The 23381-nt window shown below is 37.4% G+C and overlaps 1 protein-coding gene across 2 annotated transcripts in view; it reads right to left on the bottom strand.

Moving 5' to 3' along the window:
- LOC146000506 (uncharacterized) overlaps positions 1 to 23381 on the bottom strand; it is a 117541-nt gene that overhangs the window by 40869 nt on the left and 53291 nt on the right. For both annotated transcript variants that reach the window (XM_083138237.1, XM_083138238.1), the window contains one exon: positions 21899 to 22128. In XM_083138237.1, coding sequence (XP_082994363.1) covers positions 21899 to 22128 — 230 coding nt within the window. The remainder of the gene's footprint in view (positions 1 to 21898; positions 22129 to 23381) is intronic.

Genomic DNA, 23381 nt, shown 5'->3' with positions numbered 1-23381 from the left:
TTCCAAAACCGTGGGGCAAGGTGCCAAAACTGGGGGGGGGGGGGGTCAAAGACAGTATATTTCCCTTTGTAGATAGAATTCAGTATAGTGCGGGAGCAAAAGTGGCGAAAAATGGGTTGGCAACTGCCCCCCTCGCCCTCCCCCTAATCGCCGCCACTGGCTGGATTTTACTTTCAGATACTGGCCGATACTTTTCCTGCGTTTTGAGAGTTGGCGTGTCCATAAAAATACCGCACGACAATTTCACAGAGTCTAAGTTGCTGTGTTCAGCAAAATTTAAGTTTCCATTGATTTTGTGCCAATATTGAGTGAGAAAACTATATTTTATGATTCCTTAACACATATATTTATATACTGGTACTATTTTTTAATAGTTGGATGTATTTGGTGGTTGTGGGGTTGTTCTTTTGTTGAAAGTTCAAACGGTGACGAAGAATATGTGCATACAGCTAAGTGTGTATAATTCCCCTATAAATCGAATCGCTATTTTTAGAATAGGTCTAACAGGTGAGATAATATTTTTTTATAAGCAGGAGGACGTTCAACATCTAAAGAACCTTTAAGCTTCATTTCTGTTTGTTAGTTAGTTCCTCATTCGAGTACCGACAATATTAGTGTTAGCAATGTTCTCTCATTCTTGTCATAATTATACAGTGCCTTTCACGGCCGAGGTGGCCGTGGAGCGACGGTAAGGGCGCCGGGAAGTAGGAACGCGTCTTCCGGCAAACTGGGTGCAACATCCGCGTAACTGCAACCGCTAGCTATGTAATTAAATATGCTCGTACAATTGCATTGACAGTTACAATTAGAAGGAACACGTACCGTGTTACAAAAGGTGTTTGAAATGATGTCCTCCTGCATCTACATATTTATAGGAAATTTTCACTAACACGTATCAGTTCCTCTTTCGAAATTGCTTCAATTTAATTCTTCATATTTTCTTTCAATTCTTCTGATATATGGCTTCCGGTATAAAAGCTTGGTAGCTCGCCACTATGACGTTAGAAATATGTCTGTTTCTTGAGCAAGGCGCTGGAGAGATTTCTGAGGAGTATGTTTCAATCGTGTTCCAACGTCGTCTAGTTTATCCTCAGTAAGCACATGCCGTTTTACCTTAACAAGCGCAGACCCTATTGTCCTAAATTTGTTTTCAAGTAACAGAACAGTGTCTCTGTGTGAAAGAGGAACATCTGGGAATTCTGCTCCGAAACGCATTCTAACTTCCCTACAAGAATTCGCAGTGACGTAAGAGTCGTATATAAAAATTCGTTGTTTAAAATTTTATGGATAGCGTGGTATTATTAGACTGCAGAAAAAAACTGGCAATACGTAAACTAAAACAAAACAATCTAAAACACTTGTTAACAATTTATAACTTCACAAACACGTGCAAACTGGACAACAGCTGTCTGGATACTGAAGCACTGACATGTCCAATGCCAAGGTCAGCGTACAGTTGTGAGTTTAAATGCCGGCAGATGTGCTCTTATTTTCCGACGCGCTAGCCGCCGTCCAACGGCCACCTCGGCCGTGAAAGGCACCGTATACATATATCCTTATCGCTAAAAATTCCGAGAGAGAGAAATACGACGTTATGAAATCAAGGAGTTAACAAACTATGAATTAGAAATATTAAAATTGAGTTCCACACCCAGGTAGTCTGGCAATAAGACTGCTGCCTTGTAACCAAGTGTACCCGTGTTCGATCCCTGGTGGGGGTACATTTCATTAAGTGGCTCGAATTCCACTATAAAATACTGCAATTTGTGCAAAAGTCAGCACGCTTGCGCAATTTAATGCTCTTCGGAGTCTTAGGAGTATGCCTACATTCCCCAAGCGTGCTGATTTTTGCACCGTATTGCAGTATTTAGTTGGTTGGATGTATATTAACCTCATTTCTGAGGTTAGAAAATAAATTGTGCACTGTCATAGTAGCCCATTTCGATTCCAGCATGTGAAAGCAGAAGAGCTACATGTGAAGAGAATATTTAAATTATGATTTATTAATTTCTAAATGAAAGGAAAGCTTTACTAAGGACAGTAAGTGATTTGTTAATTGGATTTGGCCGTTTAAATTCAGAAAGTTCCGAATTTATGAACTACGGAAAGCTACAATCTTCCGCCGCTCACTACTGTTGTGATATGGAAGAGAATTAGAAATAAGAACCCTTCAGCAACTGCCTGCAATGGTTGAAACGTTCGAAATTGCCTTTAACGAACTTTATAAGCTTTGTGTTATTCATCAACAGTTAAATGCAGTGGAGGCGATTGGGTTCCAAAACTTGGGGGGGGGGGGGGGAGAACAATTTACTTTCTCCTCGTACATACGGTTTAGCATAATGCGGGGGCAAAAGCGGCAAAAAGTGTGGGGGGCATCTGCACCCCCATGCCAACATAATCGCCGCCACTGCACTAATCGATAATCAAAAAGTTTTTCCATCCCATAAAAATATTATCCAGGACTATTTTGTTAAATAACTGTTAAATTTGAGGGAATAAATACAGCACTCAACCTCCAGTTACCAATCCCATTACGAAGGTAACCCATGATTTGCTGCAAAGTAGAAAAATGTTCTTTCACATTTAAATAGTGGCGGAGATTATGGGGGCGTGGGGGTGGGGGTGGGGCAGTTGCACCCCCCATACATTTTGCCACATTTTCTCTCGCACTATACTAAACATTATGTACCAAGGGAAAGTAAACTGTCCTTGTCCTCCTCCACCTCCCAGTTTTGGAAACCAATCGCTGCCACTTTTAGACATCATTTTGCCACGTATTATCTATTTTTTTTTGTTTCACGAGGAATTTCTCTATCCAAGTTCATGAGCGTAACTTGCAATCTAACTTTAGGGGGTCACAATCGAACTTGCCGCTTAACTTTTTTGGGGAGGATTCAAAAGTTTTCTAGGCCATAAAAATAGCGTCCAAGATTATTTTTATTTTGTGAAGCAACTGTCACATTTGTGAAATCATAAAAATTGCTCCTCTGGTCCGAAGAGGTCAATAAAAGTACCATTCACTTGTAAATTTTAATAAACCTGAAAATTTTAGACGGGCAATGCTACCCTTGCTTCCGCCATTCTCATTTGCGAAAGCAGTCCTCTTCTATTGCCTTCACTTCAGTTACTTTTGTATTTGAGACTATTTCCTATGTCAAATATTTACGGAAAGAATTTATGACTGTCATAGCATTCGCACAGCAAGCCCATCTTGTTACAGATAGGATCTTTAAAGGAATAAGTTTCTATCCTGCATCTCTTAAGATGCTTTCGAAGATAATATGCCTTCTTGGACTACTTGCAATTAAGCTATATATGTATTGCATTATTAAAGAAAAGATCACACTGTTTAAATTATATGTGACTTTAAATTAATCTCTCAGGTTCAGATTCAAAACAACTACACATAATTTATTAATTTCCAAGTATGAGCCATTTATTCGCCAGCCACATTAAGCAACACAGATCACAACTCACAGCTAACGAATAAAGTATGAGTGAGTGTTAATAACAAGAAATTTCCTACAAAAAGGAGTGGAATAGTTCAATTATATACAAAGTAATATAAGCAACCCCCTCTCCCGCAGTTGCTTGGAGTATAATATTATAACTGCAATAAGATTACATTGCATTTCTAAGTAAAGGATTAGGGGAGACAGTGCCTCCCGCGCGGACGCCTATGAAAATGAAGCTTAAAGGTTCGTTAGGTGTTGGACGTTCTCCTACTTATAAAAAAATATTTTCGCACCTGTTACACCTATTGCTAAAAATAGTGATTCAATTTTTGTAGCAAGTTTGGTGAGTTATGATTGGCCAAATGGAATTTTTTTAATGGAAAATATTGAGTGAGAAAATTTCTAGTTTTTCCAATTTTTGGTCGAAATGCGTCTAACCTACTATAATAATCTTGGGGAGAAGGGAGCCAGAGATGTTTTGCGGGGCTTCAGTCCCCTAGCCCTCCTGGAACGCCGTCCCTGATAAGGTGGACAGAAGGGAATAAGAGCAAATATTCTGAGGGAAAGTGACTCACGAGATGGACAGTTTGATTCAGATGGTCATTGATACCCATCACTGTAACATTTGTAAGAGTGCAGTGAAAAATTTAAAAATACTTTCAATCACCAGTTACTTTATTTGCAAAAGAAACTAATTTATCCAATTGTCTCTGCAATAAACACAGTGTTACCTTGTAATCAATGGGTCCCGGGTTCGATACCCAGTGAAAGCACATGGTGGTTCAGATCCTATTTTAAACTGTGGGTCCAGTCCCGATTAACTTCTCTGTGCATAAAGAGGACTTAAACGATTATTATTATTATTATTTTATGGGTGCACATGTAACATTGAAATTTTCGGTATTTGGAATAGACTATTATTTATTTTGTGCTGTATATTTATTTTTTAAAACTGAAACATGCAATTCGTAGTTTTATACAATCTCAATTGTTTGCAAATATCTTTATATCAAAAAACAATATATATTTAATCGTAATAATTGAGGATTTGGCGTTTTAGACCTTTAATTTAACATATATTAAGAGCCCGGTCTCTGGCACCGTGAGCGATCAACAAGGTAATTTTTCGTGTGACCCACGAAGGGTTAATCGGAACTGAACCTATAGTTTAAAGAATACATACCACTATGCAACTATCCTCCACCGGGGATCGAACTTCGGACCCCTTGATTCAAATACAACAGCGGTACCGATACACAGGGAAAATGTCTGGAAGGGAAGGGGGCAAGACAATATTGCAAGGGGGCAGTTATATTACTTGCACACGTTGTATACCAGTGCATGAACCGAAAGAAAGTCACTAGGGAAAAGTCAAGTTGTATATTGGTCCTTTCGGTCTCCTGCGTCTAATAAACAAGGAATAACAACAATCGGTGGTCTTTTCATCTTTCACACGGAGGAGCCTTCCTTTCCCTTTCCCTTGCCCCGCCGACCACAAATGCTGCAGGCGAGAAGTCATAAATGGTTACCAGAAACTAAACAATCACGTTCACTGCGCAATCTCATTGTTTGTAATTTTATCAATAATAATAATAATAATAACGCCTTTATTGAGAGGGCGTGTTTCGACTTCGCGGGCCGTTCTTACAACAATGACCATTGTTCATTGGTAGCACTGTATGTTGGCAACTTGAGTTCGCTCATTACGCATTGTTCGTTTCATTTTATAATTTAGGGTAGCCATCTCAAAATACTCGGGATTAGATTTGAATTCCTTAGTGTGGAAAACTTTGTCAAAAAATGATTTTCCCGTCGGTGTTTTTGCCGTCGATGTTCTTACCGTCGATGTTTTGTACTGTCGATGTTTTTACCGTCGATGTTTTACTGTCGATGTTTTTCCCGTCGATGTTTTTACCGTCTATATTTTGTACTGTCGATGTTTTTGCCGTCGATGTTTTGTACTGTCGATGTTTTTACCGTCGATGTTTTTGCCGTCGATGTTTTTACCGTCGATGTTTTTGCCGTCGGTGTTCTGTACCGTCGATGTTTTTGCCGTCGATGTTTTTACCGTCGATGTTTTTACCGTCGATGTTTTTGGCGTCGATGTTTTGTACTGTCGATGTTTTTACCGTCGATGTTTTTACCGTCTATATTTTGTACTGTCGATGTTTTTGCCGTCGATGTTTTGTACTGTCGATGTTTTTACCGTCGATGTTCTTGCCGTCGATGTTTTTGGCGTCGATGATTTTGCCGTCGATGTTTTTGCCGTCGATGTTTTTGCCGTCGGTGTCCTGTACCGTCGATGTTTTTACCGTCGATGTTTTGTACTGTCGATGTTTTTACCGTCGATGTTTTTGGCGTCGATGATTTTGCCGTCGATGTTTTTACCGTCGATGTTTTTGGCGTCGGTGTTCTGTACCGTCGATGTTTTTGCCGTCGATGTTTTGTACTGTCGATGTTTTTACCGTCGATGTTTTTGGCGTCGATGTTTTTGGCGTCGATGATTTTGCCGTCGATGTTTTTACCGTCGATGTTTTTGGCGTCGGTGTCCTGTACCGTCGATGTTTTTACCGTCGATGTTTTGTACTGTCGATGTTTTTACCGTCGATGTTTTTGGCGTCGATGTTTTTGGCGTCGATGATTTTGCCGTCGATGTTTTTGCCGTCGGTGTTCTGTACCGTCGATGTTTTTGCCGTCGATGTTTTTACCGTCGATGTTTTTGCCGTCGGTGTTTTTGCCGTCGGTGTTCTGTACCGTCGATGTTTTTGCCGTCGATGTTTTTACCGTCGATGTTTTTACCGTCGATGTTTTTGGCGTCGATGTTTTGTACTGTCGATGTTTTTACCGTCTATATTTTGTACTGTCGATGTTTTTGCCGTCGATGTTTTGTACTGTCGATGTTTTTACCGTCGATGTTTTTGCCGTCGATGTTTTTGGCGTCGATGATTTTGCCGTCGATGTTTTTGCCGTCGATGTTTTTGCCGTCGGTGTCCTGTACCGTCGATGTTTTTACCGTCGATGTTTTGTACTGTCGATGTTTTTACCGTCGATGTTTTTGGCGTCGATGATTTTGCCGTCGATGTTTTTGCCGTCGGTGTTCTGTACCGTCGATGTTTTTGCCGTCGATGTTTTTACCGTCGATGTTTTTGGCGTCTATGTTTTGTACTGTCGATGTTTTGTGCTGTCGATGTTTTGTACCGTCGATGTTTTGTTGGCGATGTTTTGTCGGCGATGATTTGACGCTACACCGCCCAGAACTTATGACTTCGTTGCATGTTACAGGTAACACTACGTCACAGAAGAGACTGCATAACGAAATGTTCATGCGAGAATTCGCAGATTTCACAGAAAGGTTGCTTCAATAAAGTGAAGAAGCTTACTGCAAGCATATAAATGGCAAGCTGTAAACCTGCATCAGGCTTCAATCGAGTCAACTACAGCGCAGAAGAAATAGCTTGGCAGTGACGTCATCTCCCACCTCCACCTCTCCTTCCAGAAGCGAAGGCTCATTCGCTAGAGCGGACGACAAGGTGACGTGCAAACCAATCGAAATCATTCCGAGAGGGGTGATGCAGGCGTGCAAACCCCCACACTGCTACAATAGTCTAACAAACCGCAGCTACGAGCGAGGGATTGCAGGCTATTTTGTTTCTTTGTTAGGGAGGTTTTTTTGGCTGGTTTTGTCGTTGTTGTACAATGAGCAGTGGAGTAAAGAAAGGTAAGCCCTTGCACAGGGATGCAAGAGAAATAGTTTTCAATGTGTATAAGTATTTTGATTGCGATGAAAACAAAACCACAGCTGTTCACAGAACGCCCGTGGCGACAGGTGTCAGTGAAAGATCTGTGTGGAGAATTTTGAAGGAGAAAGACAAAAGTGTTGCGATTGCGAGCGGGAAACCTTTTTCAACGGCGGGCAAAAACCGACCGAACGCCCAGCAACGTGTCACAAATCTGGATTCTTTTGATGAAGCCGTGCGCCGAACAATCCATGATTTATACACGAAAGGCATTGTTGTCACCGTACATAAACTGATGAAGGAACTGCAAGAAAATGTTAATTTTAAGGTTTCGCGTTGGTCGTTGCGTATGATCATAAGAAAATTAGGATTCAAATTTAAAGAGCACAGGGTAAACAGCAGGAAGCTACTCCTTGAACGAAACAGCATCGTTGCTTTGCGGCGATCATTTTTGCGTGAAGTTAAAGAACTGCGCAGAGAGCAACCCCGCCGGTCTTTCATTCACATGGATGGAAGTTTCGTGAACACACACCACACTGTCCTCAAAGTTTGGCTGGATTACGAAGATTCGGGGGGGGGGGGGGGGGTAAAAGTGCCAACAGGAAAGGGTCCCAGGTTTATTAGTATGCCGATGGTGAAAGTGGATTTGTGGAGGGGGCGAAGTTAGTGTTCCTTCCTTTCAAAAACAACTTCTGGTGGCTATCATGGGGAGATGAACACTAACAATTTTATGTTGTGGTTCGAAGAACAGCTTCTTTCCAATCTGCCCCCAAACTTGTTATTGTGTGCGACAATCCTCCATACCACCAGTAGCGTACGCAGGATTTCATCAAGGGGGGTGTTATTTCTAAAATTTTTTTTTTCAAATTCACATTATCATTGTTGATTATACTTTAATTAAATAATAATAATCACAATTAATTAATAATACTTATAATTAATTAATTAGCTACATTAATACTAATACTACTACTAATACCACTACTACTACTATTAAGTAGTAGAGACCTACATAAATATAGTATTTATGAAAACATTAGAACGAAATTACTTTCTAGTCATTCGATTTTTATCAAATCCTGGGAGCATTTTTTTGTTTCTTTGTTACGAAATAATTGTCTGGCCAACGAGGTGAGACATTTCAAGGGTGAAGAAGATCCATAAATACAAGAAAATATATTAAAATAAATGGAAATAATCAAAGTATGGAACTCATCCAAGGAGCTGCGGTGATCTGGTCGGTAGAGCATCTGACAAGTGACAATCACGCGGGAGATCAGATTCGATTCCCGAAATTGGTTGGAATTTTTCCGGCTTCTTCCCCGCATAAATGTCCCCGACAATTCACATCTGGATTGTCTCACTGTTCTTACCAACAAAACATTTTACAATAGTTAAGCTTATTGTCGTTTGAATAATTGTCTAGTCAACAAGGTGAGACATTTTAAAGAGAGACATTCAAACGTGCTGCGGTAAACAATATAATGGGAAGGCGAATTGGTGACTGTATTCTTGTCCGCCTAGCCTTTGTCTATACATTAGCCTCTTACAACGAACCAACAACTTTATTTAGTTAATTCTCATTGTTCACACACAAAAAAAATACATGTTCGTTGAACACTGGCGTACGTAGAGGGGTGGCCGATGGTGTTCCAGCCCCTACTGAAATTTTGAGAAAATCAGAATTTTAAAATAAAAATCCATTAAGAACTTTAAAAAAATCAAAATGTGTAAATGCGAAACCTCTTTTAAAGTAAATCCCGATTACCATTTTCGTCCTTGAATACAATTTTAATAGACTGAAAAGCTCCAAAAATACGAAATATTTTATTATGCATCCTGCCCTCCAAAAAGAAGCCATGTGCTATCCACATTTATTATTCCAGCCCCTCCCGAAAAAAAAGATCCTGCGTTCGGCAGTGTATTGATCATTGTTGCAACTGAGATACAAAACAACTTTTTTTTCTTTTAAACCATAGTTACCCTAACCTAACCTCATAAACTCGTGTTTATTTTCAAGGCATCACTCTGAAAGACGCGTGTGTTTGGAATGCTGTGCTTTTCTCCATGCTGCATGGAAATAATAATTCAAATTATTATTAGTAGTAGTATAGTAGTAGTAGAAGTAGTAAAAGTAATATTATTGTCCCAGATCTTTGACTGTGAAAATTTGACCATTTAATTTTTTTTCCTACAGCATTTTTCATAATATTTCACAAGCTCAAGGGGGGGGGGTTTAAACCCCGTAACCCACCCCTTGCGTAAGCCACTGCATACCACAACAAGTTACTGAAAAAAGTCCCAACCTCAAACAGCAGAAGGATGAAATGAAGTCGTGGCTGTCATCTCACAATATTCCGCATGCAGAAGGTTTTCTGAAAGCCGTATTATATGAAATAATTAAAATAAAGAAACATAAAATAAATATCTAGCAGTGCTAACATTAAATTGAAAATTGGTAGTTTGCACCGCGATTTTTACTGCTCATACTCTTACTCGGCCATGGTTCCTTTCATAGTAGTTGGCAACGCTGACTTAGCAGGGAGTGGCGTCACTGCCAGGTTATTCCTTCCCGGCTGTAGTTCCCGCGTGTCAAAATTGCAGCAAGTTGAACATGACAAGATTGCACTGAGCTTGTCACAGAAAGCTGCATGCTTGAAACAAGCTTGCATCATGCTTATATACAGCTTACCATATCCAACTGGCTTTGACAAACTACAAGCAAGCTACCTCAAGTTTGCTACAAGCTTTCGTGCAGTTTGGGTTCTAGCGTTCTTAGTGCACTGTTTCTGCTTATTGGAACTACATATAAGGATATAAATAAACAAGACCGAAAGATTTAAAATGTCCGCTATTTTTCTCTGTCGGTTTGGTAATGTAGAAACATTGTGATTAGTAGTCATCAAATACAAGAGGAACGACGCATTATTATTGTGAAAAAGCATTACGAATAAGTGAACTGTGCATGTATTTTCAGTCGACAACATTCACCAAATGTCAACAGTTCAAAGAGTACGAAATTGGAGGCATCTGGTTTAGTTATGGATGTTAAAGTACTCATTACAAATCAGGGGTGCAAATCCCCTCCAAGGCCAATGGCGCAATTCCCCCAAAATCATGTCATGCGTTCCCCCCAAATTATATTATTCGCGCACTCAAACCATATACATCCCCAGAAAAATAAAGCTCAGGGCGATAATATAATACGGTTCCTCTTTCAAATAACTCACCCCCCAATTTCTTGGGGTAAATATAATTATATTAGTAACCCATAACAATAATTAAGCAATTATACTGCTTTAAATTAAGCAGTATACCAACACTAAGCATTAAATGATGCTATTAATGAATTTAGAGAATATCGCTTATGTCTTGTTGTAATGCACCTATCTATAGTATAAAACTTCAAATTCGCCTCAGTAAAGCGCCAAAGAAATACGCATTCCTGCAACACAAAAATGCGAGCGAAGCGAGCAAGAAATTTTTTTATATCCATCTCTTTGCAGGCTTTCAAGAATATTAATTTAATGGGATGTCAAAACTTTCTTAGGATCCCGAGATAATTAGTTTTTTTCAGCTTATCATTTGGCACGTTCGGGGTTTAAACGTCGCTAAATACAGTCTCCAAAATGTAATGTTCGAACTCTCTCTACTACAGAAATCCCTTGACAACCTGAGATTTAACACTTTATCAAAAGCTTCCTATCTCCCCCTTTACCACCATAATTTACAAGCCAATTTTAGACTTACCGTTAATATTGAGAAGTGGATATTGCCTCCTCCAAAAAATTAATTCTCAGTCTCCACACAAGATTTCGTAACAGTCTAAGACAATAGTAATACACAAGAATTGGATACCCCCTCAATTTAATGCTCAATCCACCTCTAACTAAAATACCCGCCATAATCTATGACCTAGAGTTGAATACTGCCCCCCCCCCCAAACGTTTAATTTAGAACCTCCCCCCAGAACCCACGTGTAAAATAAGGCTTAATATTTTGGAGGTGGATATTTCTCCCACCTCCCTCCCTTCGATAATACCCTCAAACACTTTCTTTCTTCTTCTAATGGATTAAATATGGTGCATTTAAGGTGCAAAATTTTTACATATATTTTGGAAAACTATATAAATGTTGAATTTTATATTATTTGAAGGCCAAAAATAGACCCCCCCCAAAAAATCTCGATGACTCAGCCTGCTCCATAATCCCCCCCCCCCCTGGGCACCCCTGTTACAAATCACAAGCAACTCCTGAGCTCAAGAGGTAGAGTCAGTCGATTTGTCAATGGCGAAACTGAGCACCAATTATGTGATAATGTCACCGATAATGTCACCGATAATGTCATCAAAAGAGAAAGATTGTGCCAGCAGAGTCGTGGTGAACTTTTGTTGGACATTGTACAAACCTATGTCGGATACACACCTAATCGCAGTGTGTGCATTATTTTGTACCGAAATAAAAACATCAGCAATTTTCAACTAAATTATGTATTTTATTGCAAATTAAATCTTGTGTTCTTGTGGGTATGTCCATTTTTATGTATGTCCATTTCGAAACACTATGAACCTTCACCGGGTGTATCGAGCCTGGCACCCCTTGATTACAAGGCGAAGACTCACCACTACGCCATAGGAAAAGGAATGCAATAATTTGTGTTAATTGTAAGTACTATCTTCCTTGAACGCCAAGTTCCTATTCTTTCATACTAGTATTTGTTATTCTTTAGGGAAAATAATATAATCTTTGGTTTATAATAATTATTAGCATTATTATTTTATTTTTGAACGACCAAGGCCCGATTGTATAAAACAGTTGATCCTCGATTATCCAGTAAAATTGATCTGCAGTCACGCTGAACTCTGATTTTGTGTTGTATAAAAGTTGAACTGAGATTCAGTCCCTGCTATCTGCGATCAAAGTTGATCCGCGATTTTTCTCCGATCAGCAGACATTGACCGTAGTTCAGCTGTTGTAACATGGGCTGTACTAACGAATATTTGCTTGTAAAATGTGTTGCAAGTGAACGTATGCGGCAAGACGGGAGAATCAATTCATAAAATCCTGTTTCCATAATAATAAAGAAGAAGCATGCACAACAAGGTGAACAATGATAAATATTTCTTCTATTTTTCTTTCTTTCCATATATCGTGTGTCATTGTTATTTTCTGTTTGAAATACCATGTATTTTTTCTTGAAATTTGCCTTAAATGACTGCAAGAGCATATTGTAACATTGTTTAATTGACCGATCAGAGAAAAGTAGCTTGAAAACAATCGAGTGTTGATACAAACCGAGAATAGTCCCGCTTACATTTTCTTGTTGATATGATAGTATCATTGTAAAACTTGCGTTGGGATGAAGAGGGAGTATAAAAATATTACCATTTCGCTTTACTGCATCCAGCCAAGTCTTATTGCAATTCAATGTTGTCCGCAGAATGGAACAGATCATGTAACTTTGGTTGTAGTGTATATATCTACTGCTTTATGAACCGAGCACGTTGCATTTTAGTTGGTAAAGCTTTCTCTCCTCCCGATATATAAATGACACATATTTTATTTCGAATATTATTTGTTTTGTGCATAATTTACATCCGAGAGGACAAGCGCCATTGTTGTTTCAATATTTCTTTCCATTCGGGAAAACGCAAACACATTTTACATTTGTAGGCTATTCAAGTGCAAGGAAAATTCCGTATATTACTTACAGTAACTAATGGTCCACCTGTAACATGTTGTCGTGTAATCACAAAATAAATATAATAAACATCTCCTGACATGAACAATAGCTCCAAATCGAGTATAAGAAAGTTGTTATATCTCTTTTTAGCATTAAAAAGAAATACATATTTGTTTAAAAAATTATATTTATGCAAGCATATTTTCTCCCCTTTGCAACCGAGAACCGATAGTTGCTTTCGTTGTCATGGACAAATCATTCACGTGGAACGTGCACAAGCAATAAATGGCCGTTTAGTATCTAATTTACATGATGTTACTAAATTTGCAACATGTTCGAATATTTACTACATCCAGCACCTCAGATTTATTCTTTATTCAAATATTAAATACATGCATTTTTCGAAACCGACTTTAAAATGTTTGCTGTTCAGTGTTGGCAATTGGCAACATCACAGGCACATAGCGACATGTCTGGATTTGCCACGTTGCCAAACGTATTTCTTTGACCCAAGATCAGGATTTGATCTAAGATCGACAAATCGACAGTTACCTTTATACAACATGATAGAAGCTTGAACTTAGTTCACTACCGGATCAAAGGTCAAACCTGATCTCCGGTCCCAAATGAATGGGCAGAATCGAGAACAGGATTCACAATTACTAATATCATGTATAAATTTCACGAAACACAAGAAATACATTTTAAAAATGCTTTTAAAGCAACATTTCCAGCATAATTTTTACAAAGAACAACTGTAACAGTTCTACTCTATTTTTTCCAACAAAGGAATTGTTGCCTCCGAACTTCTGGCTTTCTCAGTTGCTACGCCCCTTGTGGGTACGTACTTAAATGTTATTTACCACGGCTACAGATATCTTAATCTCAGGGGGATAGGTTCTTTGTTTGAGAATTCCAAATAAGAAAGCGTTTTATAGCCAAGAGGATATAGTAAAATGCGGATCTATATTCTGAGAACTTGACAAAATACAGAGAAAATATATGTATATGTATACTCGAAAAGGCTTCTTCTTCTTTTAAAAGGCTTCTTCTTCTTTTAATATGGAAAAAGCTTCTTCTTTTCTTATGGAAACGGCTTCTTCTTCTTTTAAAAGGCTTCTTCTTCTTTTAAAAGGCTTCTTCTTCTTCTAAAAGGCTTCTTCTTCTTTTAATATGGAAAAAGCTTCTTCTTCTTTTTCTTTGAATTTCTTCTTCTTTTATTAAAACGTAATCTTATTTATGTGCTCGCTTTCCCCCCGCTTCTTTGTCAAACAATACAAGCTATACTTGTAGAAAGAGTAGGGTCGACTAAACTGACAATAGCGCCACCTCCTATTTGACGACCAAAGGGGAATAACCAGGATCGCTAATAACGAGCGCTGCCAATGGCCCAGTGCGACTAATAAAAAGCGCAACCGTAAAGTGCTTCGGGGCGTCTAATTTGACACAGCGCCACCGGGGAATGGACAAATGCAAAAGCTGACGATGTTCTCCTCGTCAGAGAATCAAAAAGAAATTGAGATGAGATACATTTCTGAATTCATTTGTTCACTTAATAAATTTCCTAAACGTTTCATATGCGGCCATATTCTTAATTCTTTTAATTTACTATATACATCATTCTATTTACTTCTTTTATAGTATTTGAACTCTTCTTTTATATATTTCTCAATTTACTATAATATATATAATCCATCTTCTCCGCTCTAAGTTTTTTATAATCTCCTTCGCTCCTATTTATATAGCGTACTGCCATCTCTTGTCGATTCCGAGAAACCATTCCTCCTTGCAACATTCATTGTGTCGTGTGAAACTGGCACGTGACACAATATCCCCTTCCTTGAGGATAAAAATTTATGTATTGGAAAAAATCTTTTGGAAATAGATAAATTTTTCCACTTTCTCTACATCTCGTTTGACTTTTCTCATTGGTTCTCATTTCTACAGCTTACATTGCTTTTCACTTTCACTGTGAAATTATATCTCCTGGCAGGCAGCATTTTTCCTCCTCTCTCTATTTCTCTCTTCTTTCTATTTTCGTTTCTAGATATCTTATCACCACGTTCCTGAAATATTCGTGACCTCTCAAGTTATTTTTTAATACAAAATATAATTCTTCAATAGTTCACCTCCTGCAAGTCTACTCGTCTAATTTCTCCAAGATAGTTTTTACCTGACGATGTCCTGCCAAAATAGTAATTTTCATTTCACTTTTCTTCTTGCAGCAACCTCTCTACAGATTATCAGTTAGCTCAGATTTTTCCGTTTCGAAGAACTCTCTCTGTTCTCTAAGTTGACCATCTAAGTGTTTCTATCAGCTACAACAATTCTTCACATCAGCCTTAATTTCATATCAGCATGTATCTAGACATATTTATTTTCTGGGATTACAACCCATTTCATTTGCACTTTTCTAAATACACGATGACTTTTCATCGTCTAAGCTTAGAAAGAATTCATTTTACTGATACTGTTCGATCTTCTATATTATCTTCTCCTTTTTCCTGAGAGTTTTCTTCGTAATTAACTTCCTTCTGTGCTTAACTGTTCTATCTTCTTTCTCTTCTGTTCGTATATTGAAAAGTTTACATCCATTTTCCATATTACTTTCTTTGGCATCTCTTGTTTTACAGGTTTGATCTTTCACTATCAGTCTCATTGTTCAATGGATTGGTAACATAAATTAGCATTCATTATTCTTTTTTAGATATAGCTTGCAGAATAGATTTTCCTCCAACGATGACTATCATATCTATATATCTTCTTACAGGAACTAACATTAAAGGACTAAAATTTTCTTCTTTCAAATATATCATTATTATTTGCCCAAACTTATAATTCCACGAATTTTTCTTCTGGTGAACTGGAACCTTTTCAGAGAACTTTATTAATTCTAGAAACGTCTGCTTGCCAGTCTAAATAAGTCATAACATCTCCTTCCTTTGCACTATTCAGTCATATTTGTTTCTTCCGATTCTTTCAGATACTCGATGCTTGTCACTATCTTGTTTTCTTTCTCTTCCTCTTTTTCTTCTCTTTCTTCTATTTTCTCTTCTATTCTTCTCAAGATCCTTCTTCCTCCTCTTCCAACTTTCTTCCAGTAAAGAAATTACTTTCATTTCTCTCTTCTTCCAATCTGGTTTCTGCCAAGACTTCTTCTTATGTTCTACATCTTCATCAATTGCAGGCTTTCCTTGTCTTTTCCGTCTCGTCTTCTTCTTCCTTCTCTTTGGCGAAGTAGCATCAAAATCCATTTGATCTATGTCGACCCTTTTTAGCATATTCTTAACTTTCTTCAGGTTCCTTTCTATTTTTAATTTCTTTCTCTTCTTCTTCCATGTCTTTACGTGAATATATCTAAATCTCATTTTACTTTTCTTTCTTCTTTGTTTACATCTTCTGCTAGGCTTATGCTTCATTTCTTCCTCCGTCAGAGACTCGTCACTGGAACTTTCTTCTTTCATCTTCATCTCGACATTGATCTCTTCATCATTACACTGACAACTAAATTTTTCATCTCTTTCTATTCCTCTTTCTTCTTCTTCTATTTTCTCATCTTCCTCTTCTTTGACCTCTTTAAGTTCCTGAGTGGTTTCTTCTCTTAACTTTATAGCTACTTCTGCTATCTTGCCGTCATGCTCGTCACTGGAACTTTCTTCTATCATCTTCATTTTGACATGGATCTCTTCATCGTTACATTGACAACTAAATTTTTCCTCACTTTCTATTCCTCTTTCATCTTCTTCTATTTTCTTATCTTCCTCTTCTTTGTTTACTTCGCTTAACTTTATAACTTCTTCTTCTAGTTTGCTGTCATGCTTGTCATTGGAACTTTCCTCTTTTTCTTCTATTTTCTTCTCTGTCTCTTCTTTGTTTACTTCGCTTAACTTTATAACTTCTTCTTCTATCTTGCTGTCCTGCTCGTCATTGGAACTTTCCTCTTTCATCTTCCAACTTCTATCTTCTATAAGGACCTTCGCTTCTTCTATCTTGTCCTCGTTTTCTTCTATTCTTGAAACATCTACTTCTGTCTTGCTGTCGTTTTCTTCTGTTCTTGAAACGGCTAATTCTATATTGTTTTCGTTTTCTTCTATTCTTGAAACGGTTAATTCTATTTGAGATTTACTTTCAACCAGCTTTCTCTCCAAATTTTCGTTTCTTTGTTTATTTTCCTCTCTGAGATTCGAAACCTCCTCTTCTATTCTTCTATTTGTATCTAAACTTATACTTTCGATTAACGACGTTGTTTCTTCTATTATTCTCTCCCTTTTATCAAACAATCCCAACGTCCTTCTGTGGTGTTCTTCTACCTTTCTATTCCTTTCGTCAAGCTTTTCTTCTAACTTTCTACTATTTTCTTTTCTATTCTTCTCATCCCAATGCATCAATAACTTCTGGAGCATTTTCATCACGGTCATTTCTTCTATTTTCTCTTGTTTTTCCTTCACTGTAGTTTCTCCGTTCTCGTCCTCAACTTTATTTTCTTTCTCCATCTTGGCTTTCTCTCTCTTTGTTTTCTTATTCACAATTCTACTAGCCGCAACGTTGGTCGCCACTAATGCTACGCCCCTTGTGGGTACGTACTTAAATGTTATTTACCACGGCTACAGATATCTTAATCTCAGGGGGATAGGTTCTTTGTTTGAGAATTCCAAATAAGAAAGCGTTTTATAGCCAAGAGGATATAGTAAAATGCGGATCTATATTCTGAGAACTTGACAAAATACAGAGAAAATATATGTATATGTATACTCGAAAAGGCTTCTTCTTCTTTTAAAAGGCTTCTTCTTCTTTTAATATGGAAAAAGCTTCTTCTTTTCTTATGGAAACGGCTTCTTCTTCTTTTAAAAGGCTTCTTCTTCTTTTAAAAGGCTTCTTCTTCTTCTAAAAGGCTTCTTCTTCTTTTAATATGGAAAAAGCTTCTTCTTCTTTTTCTTTGAATTTCTTCTTCTTTTATTAAAACGTAATCTTATTTATGTGCTCGCTTTCCCCCCGCTTCTTTGTCAAACAATACAAGCTATACTTGTAGAAAGAGTAGGGTCGACTAAACTGACAATAGCGCCACCTCCTATTTGACGACCAAAGGGGAATAACCAGGATCGCTAATAACGAGCGCTGCCAATGGCCCAGTGCGACTAATAAAAAGCGCAACCGTAAAGTGCTTCGGGGCGTCTAATTTGACACAGCGCCACCGGGGAATGGACAAATGCAAAAGCTGACGATGTTCTCCTCGTCAGAGAATCAAAAAGAAATTGAGATGAGATACATTTCTGAATTCATTTGTTCACTTAATAAATTTCCTAAACGTTTCATATGCGGCCATATTCTTAATTCTTTTAATTTACTATATACATCATTCTATTTACTTCTTTTATAGTATTTGAACTCTTCTTTTATATATTTCTCAATTTACTATAATATATATAATCCATCTTCTCCGCTCTAAGTTTTTTATAATCTCCTTCGCTCCTATTTATATAGCGTACTGCCATCTCTTGTCGATTCCGAGAAACCATTCCTCCTTGCAACATTCATTGTGTCGTGTGAAACTGGCACGTGACACAGTCTCAGTCATATGCAAATATTAAGTTGTAAGTCTTGAGAAGCTGAAAGCAATTGTTAGGTTTTAGTACTGGCCTCGACCTTACTCATTGTTGCACAACTTCAAAGGCATTTGGTTCTGGATGCAGTTCTAACGCCTGCAGTGACTCAGTCTTCTCCCCGAGAAATGCAAAGTCTAAAAATAGAGAATGCAACTCGGCACCAGGGGAATGGAATAGTTCTGAGCTTGTTCAGCTGCCCTGAGCTCTGAAAACTACCGAATAGTTCAAAGCTTATGTCAAATCTATCTATGGAAATGCCGCAATGGCCAAGGACAAAAAAATCCAGGAAATGATGGAAAACTTCCTGAAAACATACTGTGAGGTTAATAATATCCCGAAATGTACGTACATTGAAATTCATTTCAAAGGAATTTTGCGTACACATTTGTGCACAAATCTTTATCATTATTTGTATTTGAATTCGCATGGTGCGTCAGTCTAAATTAACGAGTGGTTAGTGTAACAGTGATCCAACATTATTTTAAGGAATAAGGAAACCTAAAGACATCAATGGATTATTTTCATTTTTATCAAAAGCGACTTTTGTCGTATGAACACTTGGACATGTATGCTGTACCAATTTAGTAAGAAAATTCTGAATTTTGTATCCCAATTGCTTTTCCGCATTTGGTTCTTTGGAAGAGAAAGAGGCCCTAGCAAGGGCTATGCAAGGGGGGCTGAAGCCTAGGGTACCATTCAAAGCTTAAAAAACAAAAACAACAACAACAAAAAACAACAACAACAAAGTCAGAATATAAGACGTTCAGACAATAAGGCATAACGGAAATATTCTTAAATATGCTGAACTATTTTTAATCAGAAATGCAAATTCAAAGTACGAATTACGAATCTTTAAATATAACCTACATTATTTTTGAATGAGTTTTTCTTTATTTCAAAATTTGAAGGATGCATATATCAGAAACCATGGAACAAGAAGAAAATATCGAAGAACACACTTAAGGAAGTAACAATTATTGCAGTTCTTAAAACGAGAGGAAACATCAAGGTACCAAATTTTAGACCTATTTCAATTTCTAATATTTTTAGTAAGTTGTTTGAGCACATTATTTTTAAATCACTCTATTTTAATTTTCAGAATAAGCTTAGTACGTTTATTAACAAACATGGACTTGTTGCAGGGAGATCAATAAGTTTGAATCTTTCTGTTTTCTTAACTAACATCCCTCAGGCTTTTAGCAAGACACCAATTAGATGCTATCTACCCAGATTTGTCTAAAGCTTTCGATTCTGCGAACCACAAAGCGTTGGTTACTAAACTTAGCCATTATGGTTGTACAACACCTATTTATTGTAAATGGTTTAGCAACTATCTTATACACAGATTATTATTTAGAGTCAGGTATCAAAACGCTCTGTCTAAATCGGGTTTTATTAATAAAGGGCGTACCTCAAGGATCTCTACTGTGCCCTCTTTTGTTTATTTTATTCTTGAACGATATGTAAGATAATGTTAAGTACTGAAAGTGTGTTTTTTATGCTGATAATTCCAAGCTGTATGCAGAGATCAATGGTGTAAACGACCATTATAAACTACAAAGGGATATAAATGTAATTAAGAAGTGGTTAGATGACAACCAACTTTAAGTTAACTAAATAAGTCAGTTACAATGACCTTCTCACGCAAGAAACACTAATCTTGTTACACATATAACATAGATAATGTAAACTTAAATCATATAATATAGAACATTTTAAGGACCTTGGAGTATTTGTTAAAAGGAAACTTAGCTTTAAGGAGCATCTTCATCATATGATATGAACGAGTAGAAAAATGACAGGTTGGGTCACAAATAAATGGCAAGGGTTGAACAACATTCATCTTCTTTTGTTGGTGTATGTGACATTCGCCAAACCCATTCTAGAATTCAGTACTGTGACATGGAATTTTTCGTGTGCAAAAAAATGAATGGACAAAAAATCGATTTTCCAAGATTTCAACCATTCCAAATTCTTCTGATGTTTTCAAATAGTCTGCTATAAATTCACAATAAAAAATCACTACCAATTTATTTGTCATATTCGAAAATTGTTTAGTCATTTCTGACCACGTGGATAACGTTGACAGAGACTTTGCGGACAATGGAAGAGCATTGTCAAATTTTTGGATTCGTTAAATCTCTGTGGTTTCATCATTCTCTCAAGATGCACTTCGTCATTATCCTTGATGTTGTTGCAACAATTTAGCGGCCAGCAAACGACCTTGCCTATGCAATCAAGGATGGGGAAATTGCGGAACATACCAGAATCTTTTTTGTCACTCTTAATCACCAGGCATGCAATTAAGCAGTTCTGTTACGTAGAGTTTGGATCAGCGACAGTAATTTCCCCCAAAACTACCGCATCTCCCAGACGAGATGACTGAAGGATTAGCTTCACTTCCCTACAAAAAGGAAATCATAATTAGGAGCCTGATCACAATGAAATAAATAATATATGTCATGCCCTTGTTTGTCCATGTAGCACAGAAGAATACGTACCGATCGACTCAGTGACCGAGAATGTTGAGTGCTCGACTTATGATTTCGCAAGCAAGAGCTCTTTGTTCGAATCCCAGTCTGCCCATGGAGTTTCTTTGTGTTTGTCCGTTTATAATATTAATACAATAATCAGTGGCGGCGATTGGGTTCCAAAACCGAGGGTTAAGGTGCCAAAACTGGGAGGGGCAAAGACAGTATAGTTCTCTTTGTATATAAGGTTTAGCATAGTGCGGGGGCAAAAGTGGCGAAAAGTGGGGGGGGGGTCTATTACCCCCCTCACCCGCTCTAATCGCCACTACCGACAATAATCGATGTTGTAATTCCGCTAAAAGGCGGCCTTAAGTAAAATTTCAAGAAGGGATAAATCCATACCAAATGGCCTAGCACTGGTTCCTCTACCATTTAAAAAAAAACTTTTTGTTGTAAGCCATATGCAAGGGTAGTTCAAAACAGCCATTTTTTTAATAAAAACTTGGCTTCGTTTGAAAATGGCGGCCATTTTTGTTTCATGACTTCCGTATTTTTTTACCTTTGCAGACAGTTGTGATAATTATGATAACTCAGCTAAGAAAAATGATAAAAATATAGGATAAAAACATTGTTTTCATTACATTTCAAGCTACTGTACCTTTTTCCACTATCTCTACTGCAAATAGCTGAAATTTAGCGCCAAACTGATATTCAATTTTGAAGAAAAATCAAAGTTAATTTTTTAAAATTTTTTATGGGGAAGTATAATACAATATCAGCGCTATAATTTTTTTTTAGAGAAAACATAAACATTCAAAGTTTTAGCAGAAAATATTTGAGCTCTGTTACTGGTCTCTTTAAAAATGCTCGTTTTTTTTAATTTAGGTTGGTGGGGGACCTGATAAAAAAATATATTTACATCATAAAGATTACTTTTCAAATGACTCACCAAGTCGAAACCAGGACTCGAAGCTCTCTCCGAAACCACGGTGGTGGGGTTGGCTGCCGTCAGGTACTGGATATGGAAGTCTTCCTTGGGTTTAGAATCCCCAGAGACCACCGTTCGAACCTCGCGGTAGGTCCTGGAGTAGCCTGTGTTTGCAGATGGCCCGTTCATCGCTCCTCCCGCCGCTGACCCTGGCCTTGATACGCTCGTCTGCAGATCTTCTAGTAGAGCGTCTGGAAAATACACAGATTTCCAGGGTGAATACACGAATAGACTGACACAAATATATTTACACATTGAACCATGGAAAGCAAAAATAAAAACATTGCGTGTAACGTAAGCCACTTCAAACAACCAAGAGAAGTTAGGGTGTCTAATGTCGTTTATGGTCAGATAAGGTTCATACCTTCTTTGTCCTTGCTGTAGTTGGAAGTTGTGCAAACTGCAAAAGTTCCATCAGGTCTATTTTATGGAATTCTTCTGTATGTACGTACATGGATATCTCATCTGAATGAATCTTCTCACTATTTATTTATTGCAACTGTGCATATAATTTCCAGACAACAAACTTGGCTTGTCATCGTAATACTAAATACAATGGAAGTATAAGTGAATAAAAAAGGAAAACTGTTTCTGCTCCCCTTGTTGTTTCAGTTAATTTACATATAGGCAAAAAAATATTTTGGTTTTAAGATATTAAAAACACAATGTTATATTTGTTTTAATCTATTTATACCACATACATTTCCCTATCATATCCCCCTTCCCGCCATTACAAAATTTCCGGGTACCGTCTTGGGTGCACAAGAAATGTCCTTGACCCCTAAAAACATTTGGTTGATATCTTATTAACAGTAAATCGTTTCGTAAAACCTAAAGGTTTTTAATGGAGGAGTAATGTACTCTGTACTCTTATGTTGAAAACGATCATTCATACGTTACAGCTTCAAAAAACTTACTACAAAAAAAGAATCATAAATACATCACTGCGTATGATTTTATAACTTTCATAGAATTACGGAACTTCCGTTTTGAAGCGAAAGCGTACTGGAAACAGAAAATAAATAAATCTTTCGCATCAATATTGAGGCTACTTAAAAAATTACAAACAGTCGTTATGCAAGTTGACAAGTTCTTTCCCATTGGACAAATATGTATTGTTGTTAATTTTTAATCTCTGTAATTTGTTATGTGATTTCAGTGTTTATTCAATATTTTGGTCTATTACTGATGGTGTCACAGAATAGTGACTTACCTGTATATGTAAATGTTGCAAAACCTATTGCCATAGGGAGACTGTGTTTTTGGTGCTGTGGTAAAGAGCAAGGTAAAGAGTTGTTAAGCTGGATTGTAAGACGATAATTTCACAGAAACAATTGGAATTTCACACATAAATTTGCTTAGCAAGGGGTGAAAATATACTACTCCCTTTTCTTAGTAAAAATTTGAATTGCATTTCAGGAGAAGTATTACCCATACCCTGAGA

The sequence above is a fragment of the Lepisma saccharinum genome, chromosome 16 (genome assembly GCF_977018435.1).
Source record: "Lepisma saccharinum chromosome 16, izLepSacc3.1, whole genome shotgun sequence".
Taxonomy (NCBI): domain Eukaryota; kingdom Metazoa; phylum Arthropoda; class Insecta; order Zygentoma; family Lepismatidae; genus Lepisma; species Lepisma saccharinum.
This window is presented reverse-complemented; position numbering and strand designations above follow the sequence as displayed.